Raw genomic sequence first — 8,306 nt, forward strand, 5'->3', positions numbered from 1 at the left:
CACCAAAAAGGGGTTCTACAAAGCACTTGACTCAGGCATGCTAAATGAAATGGCATGCTACGCTTTAGATTTCTAGTTATTATGATCATTGTTTTTATTTAAAAGAAGTGAATTTCACAGCTTCTTTGGGGCTTTAGACTAATTTAAATCAGGGTTTTAAACTAGTCTTGGGGTTCTTATACTGGGTCTAGCTCAAATACCTTAAAACAAAAAATCAAAAGTGCTATTTTTAAGTTGTTTTTACCTACAGGTATCAAAGATCACAAACAATCTCTATTTAGAGTTGGGTAATCCAATGATAGAGCTGACCCAGGTTACGTTAGATGCCTAAAAGGCTAAATCAGAAGCAGACATTAACATGACTGAATGATTTCTGGAACATAATACATTTTGACTACTGCACAGGCAAAGTGAATATGTCATACTGAATTTTTTATAAAAAATTATGTTAAAAATCTGGAATTTCAGCTATGGAAATTGTTAACTATTGTTATTGGTAAAACGATTTTCAGCAGCTGCAGTATGACACACATGTTGCACTTAATCCTGCTGCCGTGTGGACTGTTATTTTTTTGGGCAGTTGGTTGTTCAAAAACATTTTTTGAAAACAGTATCTTTTGTTGAGTTTTTTATTAACCAATACATATATACATAATACCATAAGTACAATAGTCTGACCTTTTTGAATCCTACACCTAAAGATGCACCCAAGTATGAATAAACTAAAACTAAGCATTATTAAAATAATAATATAAAAATTAGCAAACCCAATCTAAAACTAATTAAAACTAACTGAATTACTAACCAAATGCTGCTGGAGATAGGCCCCAGCTCCCCTGTGAGGTCAAGCGGGTACACACAATGTATGGATGGTTTGATGGATCAAACACCATTATTCATTTAATCTGTACTACAAACTATAAATTGCCACTTAGATCCTTACAGCATATCTTTGAGGATAGTACTAACTCAAAGACGAAGATGTCACAAAAAGCATATCAAAAATGATACGTTTGGTGTTCTAGAGCTAAAGCTAGAACTTGGGTGCAGGTTCCTGCAGCCATCTCCCAACAAAAGGTGGTGTTTCAGAAGATGAATGGTATCAAAGCCTTTCGAAACTTGGGGTATTCTTTAAAATGCTCCTTATAAAACCTGTAAGGAAGAAAGGAGCATTTAGGAACAAAAGATGCCATGGTACAATAACAGGTCTCATTAATCTTTTGAAAATATTTTAAGCACCGGTGATGGTAAAAGGCTCTTGGTCCAATAAAACAGAGGCTAAAGGCAGCATACGACAGTGCTGGAAGGGACCACGTCGCTAAAGCGAAGCCAAACCACTCCACAAGCTCCCCAAAGTAGTTGGCACCAGACACGTATTCAAATAGGCCTCCTGCAGAAGATAAAGCGGACCATGTTAGTGCAAGCACAATATGGAGGAGAGTTTACTCAAGCATGACCTGTTTCATACCTGCTGGAACTCTGTAAACTATCTCATTTGGTTTCCTCAGGTTACGCAGAATATAATCGCTGTGTATATTGATGACCATTCCGGTGTAAAACACCAGTAAACCTACAAGAAAGGAAGTGTATCTGAAACGCTCACGACTGATATTTAAGAAGTCATTTTATGTTTAAAAAGGAATTAAAATGAGGAAAAAAGAGAGTGTTATTACCAATTATATAGCGGTAGCCAGCTGACCATTCCTCATCAAACTGGGAACAGTGCAGCAGATAGTGACCCTGCAGAAAACCGTTCAATGAGCAGAAGAAACCTGCTGTGGCCATCACACCCAGAGGGAAAGGCTGTCCTCTGGTCAGCGGTGAATACACAAATGTCCTGTGATTGACAGACAAAAGAGACCCAGGGTGGACCAAGAGCTGTGAGCCAAGAGAAGTTTCAACCAGGCTGCTTCATGCACACCACACCTTAATCTAAAGTGGATATAAAAAGTCTTCAAACCCCTGTTAAATGCTAGGTTTTTGTGACCAAACAGAAAACACTTTTTAAAACCTTTTCCATCTTTAATGTGACATATATGCTGTACAATGCAACTGAAAAACAAAGTTATTAGAGTGGAAAACATAAAAGAAAGTTGCAATAACTTGGTTGCATAACTAAGTGAACACCCTTTAAATAGTACTTTGTTCTAAATGTATTTTTAAAACATTTTAGCATTAACTCTTCATTGGTTGGTGTCCCATTCTTCACCTGTAACATAATTTGTGGACTAACTTGTTTTGATTTCTTTGTGTGTGTGGATTGTTGTCACTTGGGTTGTTGCAGACATCAAATGAGAAATTCATATCAGTGGAAATACTAGGAGATATATTTTCTAACATTTTAACGTGTTCAATACGTATCTTACTCACAGATCCATCCATCCATTTTCTACATCCACTTAATCTTGAGGGGTCACGGGTGTCTATCTCTCGCAGCCATTGGTGAGAGGCTGGGTACACCCTGGACAACCAGTCCATCACAGGGACAAACAAACTCATTCCCGGTGGGCAATTTAGAGTTTAATTAACCTAACAGTCATGTTGAACTCTCCTGGAACTGTGGGACGGAGCCAGAGTACCCGGAGAGAACAGGAAGACTCTATGCAAACTCTATGCAGAAAGACCCCGGGCTGGAATTCAACCCAGGACCTTCTTGCTGCAAGGCAACAGTGCTACCAACTCAAAATAATACAAGCTTTATTTCTGTTAATTTTAAGGACTTACATCCAATGAAAAGCTTAAATTCTTGGAAAATTTCAATATTACTTAAGACCAACATTGCTAGGAAGCTGGTTGTTCTCAGTGCCATATCCAAGCATACTAATAGAAAAATAAGTGGAAGGAAAAAATGTGGTAGTAAAACGTTTACAAGCAACAGGGCCAACCACAGCTTAGAATGAGTTTTGATGCAAATTTATTCAAGAGTTTGGTGGAGATTCACAAGATGTGGACTGTTAGAGTTAGAGCTTCAAGAGCCACCACACACAGAGATATCCTGGATATAAACTGCAGCCCTTGGATTCCCTGTGTTAAACCACTCCTGAAATCAAGGTCCCAGAGTTTGGAGGGAGAGCAGGTAGGCTCAGAATCCAAACTGCCTGAGGTCCAGTCTGAAGTGCTTTATTGGCCAGCAAGATTAACTGATCTAAACTTCATAGAGATTTTATGGAGTATTGCAATGATGCAGACAACCTAAAGGTCGTTTTTAAAGGAGTCTGGGCTTCCTTAACATCTTGGCATACCCAGACTGATTACCTCCACGCTAAGCTGTATTAATGCACTAAAGCATGCAAAAGGCGTCCCAAGAAAATATGCAGTACACTAAAGAACATGGCCTACAGTAAGCCAACATTTCTAATATCTACTTTTATAAGAAACTGAGGTAAAAATGATCAAAATGAACTGAAATAAATACCTAAAATATATCAGTCTAATGAATCTACTGTATGAGCTTCACTTTTTAAATTGATTTACTAAAATACACTTTTCCAAACCGTTGAGATCCACCTCTATGTATATGGCTTTTCCATAGCTTGTATTTTTCAGTAAGATTATGTATTAAAACATATACATGGTAATATATCCTTTTAAATGCCCTCTAAACATCCAAAATTAAGCTTCTGTCTTTGCTCTTACCTCTGAAAATAGTGAAGACAGAAGGTCTTTAACAATAAGGCCCTTCCCATTGTGGAATATTGATGTGAAAGTTGCATCAACAGCAGGGGCATCAGAAGAGCCGGCATTTCCTGGAGGAACCAGGCAACTCTGGCAGGTACCGTTCTGGCTGTAGAGGAGAGTTTCATGTGGCGTCCATAGGAGGCCTGTGCTTTCCTGTGATTGATCAGGTGAAAAAGTCCTGCCAGGAGCATCCCACAGCTCAGATAGCTCACCACATTCTCATAGCAGTGCATCCTGCAGGCCTCGTCCTCCACACCGCAGTAATTCTGTCTAGTTTTGAACTAATTCTAAGTATCTGCTCAAAGCTGAATGGATGTAAACAACCTCTCTGACTCCTCCCAGAGGACACAAACGGAGGTCTGTCAGCCAGCCTGCTGAAACATGAAAGTGTTCCCTTTTTCACAGCATATGTACAAAAGTTGCCTGAGGCACGTTTATGATTATCCCATCTTCCTCTGAGCACAATTTTATGTTTTGTAGTGAACTCAGAGCAAGAGTCTGTTTCATTTTAAAACTCCCAACTCTACATGTCCATCCAATTAAAAAACTGACAAAGCAACCTTGGCAAAGGCAAACAATCAAAATCTGATTAACAGATGTATTCCTGTATCTGCTCATTATTTTGTAAGTAAAATGTTACCAAATGGTTTAAGCTTTTCATTTCCTTAGCAACTGGGTGGATAACATGAACTTTGACCAAGCAAAGAGATCCAATTGCACGTTTTTGCAGTGTTTCTCATGCTGGTGGTGCCTGCTTGACTGATCTTATCTAGAGTACATCTGTGCACTTATGAAAAAATCATTGAAAAGGTAACTTATTTCATTTAAAGAGTGAAACTAGTATTTCATATACACTGCTCAAAAAAATAAAGGGAACACTTAAACAACACAATATAACTCCAAGTAGATCAAACTTCTGTGAAATCAAACTGTCCACTTAGGAAGCAACACTGATTGACAATCAATTTCACATCCTGTTGTACAAATGAAATAGACAACAGGGGGAAATCTTTGGCGATTAGCAAGAAACACTCAATAAAGGAGTGGTTCTCCAGGTGGGGACCACAGACCACATCTCAGTACCTATGCTTTCTGGCTGATGTTTTGGTCACTTTTGAATGTTGGTGGTGCTTTCACACTCGTGGTAGCATGAGACGGACTCTACAACCCACACAAGTGGCTCAGGTAGTGCAGCTCATCCAGGATGGCACATCAATGCGAGCTGTGGTAAGGTTTGTTGTGTCTGTCAGCGTAGTGTCCAGAGCCTGGAGGCGCTACCAGGAGACAGGCCAGTACACCAGGAGACGTGGAGGAGGCCGTAGGAGGACAACAACCCAGCAGCCGGACCGCTACCTCCACCTTTGTGCAAGGAGGAACAGGAGGAGCACTGCCAGAGCCCTGCAAAATGACCTCCAGCAGGCCACAAATGTGCATGTGTCTGCACAAACGGTTAGAAACCGACTCCATGAGGATGGTATGAGGGCCCGACATCCACAAATGGGGTTTGTGCTCACAGCCCAACACCGTGCAGGACGCTTGGCATTTGCCAGAGAACACCAGGATTGGCAAATTCACCACTGGCGCCCTGTGCTCTTCACAGATGAAAGCAGGTTCACACTGAGCACATGTGACAGACGTGACAGAGTCTGGAGACACCGTGGAGAGCGATCTGCTGCCTGCAACATCCTTCAGCATGACCAGTTTGGCAGTGGGTCAGTAATGGTGTGGGGTGGCATTTCTTTCTGGCTCTGGTGTTCGCCAGAGGTAGCCTGACTGCCATTAGGTACCGAGATGAGATCCTCAGACCCCTTGTGAGACCATGTGCTGGTGCGGTAGGCCCTGGGTTCCTCCTAATGCAGGACAATGCTAGACCTCATGTGGCTGGAGTGTGTCAGCAGTTCCTTCAAGATGAAGACATTGAAGCTATGGACTGGCCCGCCCGTTCCCCAGAACTGAATCTGATTGAGCACATCTGGGACATCATGTCTCGCTCCATCCACCAACGTCACGTTGCACCACAGACTGTCCAGGAGTTGGAGGATGCTTTAGTCCAGGTCTGGGAGGAGATTCCTCAGGAGACCATCCGCCATCTCATCAGGAGCATGCCCAGGCGTTGTAGGGAGGTCATACACAATACTGAGCCTCATTTTGACTTGTTTTAAGGACATTACATCAAAGTTGGATCAGCCTGTAGTGTGTTTTTCCACTTTAATTTTGTGTCTGACTCCAAATCCAGGCCTCCATTGGTTAATAAATTTGATTTCCATTGATGATTTTTGTCTGATTTTGTTGTCAGCATTTTCAACTTTGTACAGAACAAAGTATTCAATGAGAATATTTCATTCATTCAGATCTAGGATGTTATTTGAGGGTTCCCTTTATTTTTTTGAGTAGTGTAGATTGTTTACACAGAATGTAATATATTTCAAGTGGTTATGTCAATTAAGATGAAAATGGCTTACAGCTAATGAAAACCCAACAAAAAACAAGAACTTTCCATACAAAAATGTTAAGGTCATTTTATGGTCCACACAATAATGGGAAGGACTCCTCACTTGATAGTTGTCCAGTAGAGTAACTCAAACACCACAGAGACGGTAACCCCAGAATGTCACTACTAAAGCAGCTGGCTACAAAGTGCTGTATACAACATATTAAAGGAAAGTTTAGCACAAGAAAAAACTGTGGCAGAGAATGGTGCAGATGGATAGACACAGCCTAAAGATGATTGAAAACCAAAGACCATTCAAGAGCTGAGGGAGATTCACAAGGAGTGGACAGCGGCTGAAGTCAAGTTCTTCCGAAGACACCTGACGGAGGTATCCAGGACATGAGCTAAAGCTGCCACATTCCTTGCGTTAGACCAAAGGTACAAATACTGGATAAATGACTGTGTTATCACTGAGCTCGAGCAGCCAGGAAACTCCAAAGATTCTCTATTGGCTTTAAGTAGAGAGGAAGATGAGAGACACCAGAGCGAACAACGTAAATGAGCTGAAGGTTGTTATTAAACCTGGGCTTCATTAACTCAGCCACAGGCTGATAGCCTCTATGTAACAGTGCACTGATGCAAAAGTTCATGCAATAAGTGCCCAAAACAAAAATTCAGGACACATACTCTAAATACATTCTGTATTAAAATAATTGTATTTTTATAATGTTCTAGTTTTATGAGAAACTTATTTTTGGTTTCATTAGCTGTAAGCCATGATCAAATTTATTTAAACCAAATTACTGAAATAATTCAAGCTTTCAACTAAATTCTAATTGCATCTGCAAATCCTGCTGTAGGGGATAAGACTTCTTCCACAAATTTCCTTGGCAAAAGAAATGAAGTACATGCAGCAAACGCAGAAATAGCAGAAAAACAAGACACTTGAGCAGAAGTGCTTTTCAGGACATTTTACTTCTTTTGTAACATGAATCTTCTGCCTTTTCTGAAGAGCCTTTTGGGATGCTTTGTCAGTGGAACCTGAGATCAAAAAAACTCCAGTACTGGAGCAGTTAAGCAGTATTTCTCCTTTTTTTTTAGGTTAAAGATGTGAAAACGTCCAATTCCTAAATGGAGAGGAAAAAAATACAAAAAAAAACATTTCTAAAAAGACAAATAACCACAAACAAAAAATTTTAACAGTGTCGAGGTTAAGCTTTTGTCTCTCGCTACAAGAATGAGTTACATGGACTGGAGAGAACTCCCTTGCTGGAGAAAGGAGGTAACAGTGGGTGCCATTTAGCCCAACAGACGGGGAGAGTGGGGCAATAACACTGCTGCGCTGGGCCAAGTTGGACTGCTGGCAAAGGGGGGGGAAAGTACACAAAAACTGAAGAACATATTTTAGAAAATAAGACTGAAAGTGAGAATATATATACATGTATGTATATAGTGATAAAAGGCACAGTAGCACTCTGTGTCATGCTGTGCTAGTTTCCTGTAAATCAGTATTGGAGGTCGAGTAAGTCTGGGGGTTCAGCCTTCAGTCTGTGCTCCACTCGGTTCAGTTTGCGTTAATGCTAAATGTGAAAGTTCTACTGGTGCCAGGAATGAGGTGGTTACTTGTCTTAAGAGGGAAAAGCAGCAAGATATAAATGTAATTTACCATGAACAGCAAACACTGTGCTGCATGTCGTCAGATTTCCATTAAAACCCCACTACTGGGAATTATTACTGCAAAATCAGCTCCTGTTGCAAGTTTTCACAGTTTGAGACTGTACAGAGTTACAGCTGCTATTCTGCAGAAATATTCACACCACTTGAACTTTTCAAATTTTTTCTTTTAACCACAAACTTTTGTGCATTTTATTGAGATTTAATATAAACACTAAGTGGTGCATTTTTGTGAAGTGAGAGGAACATTATAAATGCTTTGGGGAGGATTTTTTATCAGCACGGACAGTGAAGCTGGAAGAAAACCTGTTGGTGGGCTGCAAACGACTTGGGACTGGTCCCAAGTCGTTTGCAGCCCACCGACATCTAGGAGGAGAACAACTCTAAAGGAGCAACTACAACATATATTAGAATGACCAAGTCAAAGTCCAGACTTAAATGCAATTGAAAATCTGTGGCAAGACTTGACAATTGCTGTTTACAGCTCAATTCTATCCAATCTGACTGAGCTTCAGCCATTTTA

General features: G+C 40.5%; 1 protein-coding gene across 1 annotated transcript; it reads right to left on the reverse strand.

The window, feature by feature from the left end:
- Positions 1-613: 613 nt before the first annotated feature.
- srd5a2b (steroid-5-alpha-reductase, alpha polypeptide 2b) lies at positions 614-4,538 on the reverse strand. Its single transcript, XM_047350816.1, has 5 exons — positions 3,637-4,538; positions 1,674-1,837; positions 1,469-1,570; positions 1,240-1,390; positions 614-1,152 (listed from the first exon to the last, which is right to left on the reverse strand). Exons 1-5 carry the CDS (start codon positions 3,909-3,911, stop codon positions 1,086-1,088), a joined length of 759 nt encoding a protein of 252 aa, XP_047206772.1. The 5' UTR covers positions 3,912-4,538; the 3' UTR covers positions 614-1,085.
- Between the last annotated feature and the right edge of the window lie 3,768 nt (positions 4,539-8,306).

This window comes from Girardinichthys multiradiatus, chromosome 22 (assembly GCF_021462225.1).
Source record: "Girardinichthys multiradiatus isolate DD_20200921_A chromosome 22, DD_fGirMul_XY1, whole genome shotgun sequence".
Taxonomy (NCBI): Eukaryota; Metazoa; Chordata; class Actinopteri; order Cyprinodontiformes; family Goodeidae; genus Girardinichthys; species Girardinichthys multiradiatus.

Coding starts and splice junctions, on each gene's coding strand:
- srd5a2b (XM_047350816.1), bottom strand. CDS start 3,911: ATGCACTGCTATGAGAATGTGGTGAGCTATCTGAGCTGTGGGATGCTC. Junction 1,838..3,636: donor TGTCTTCACTATTTTCAGAG/GTAAGAGCAAAG, acceptor TGTCAATCACAG/GACATTTGTGTATTCACCGC. Junction 1,391..1,468: donor AGTTTACAGAGTTCCAGCAG/GTATGAAACAGG, acceptor TATCTTCTGCAG/GAGGCCTATTTGAATACGTG.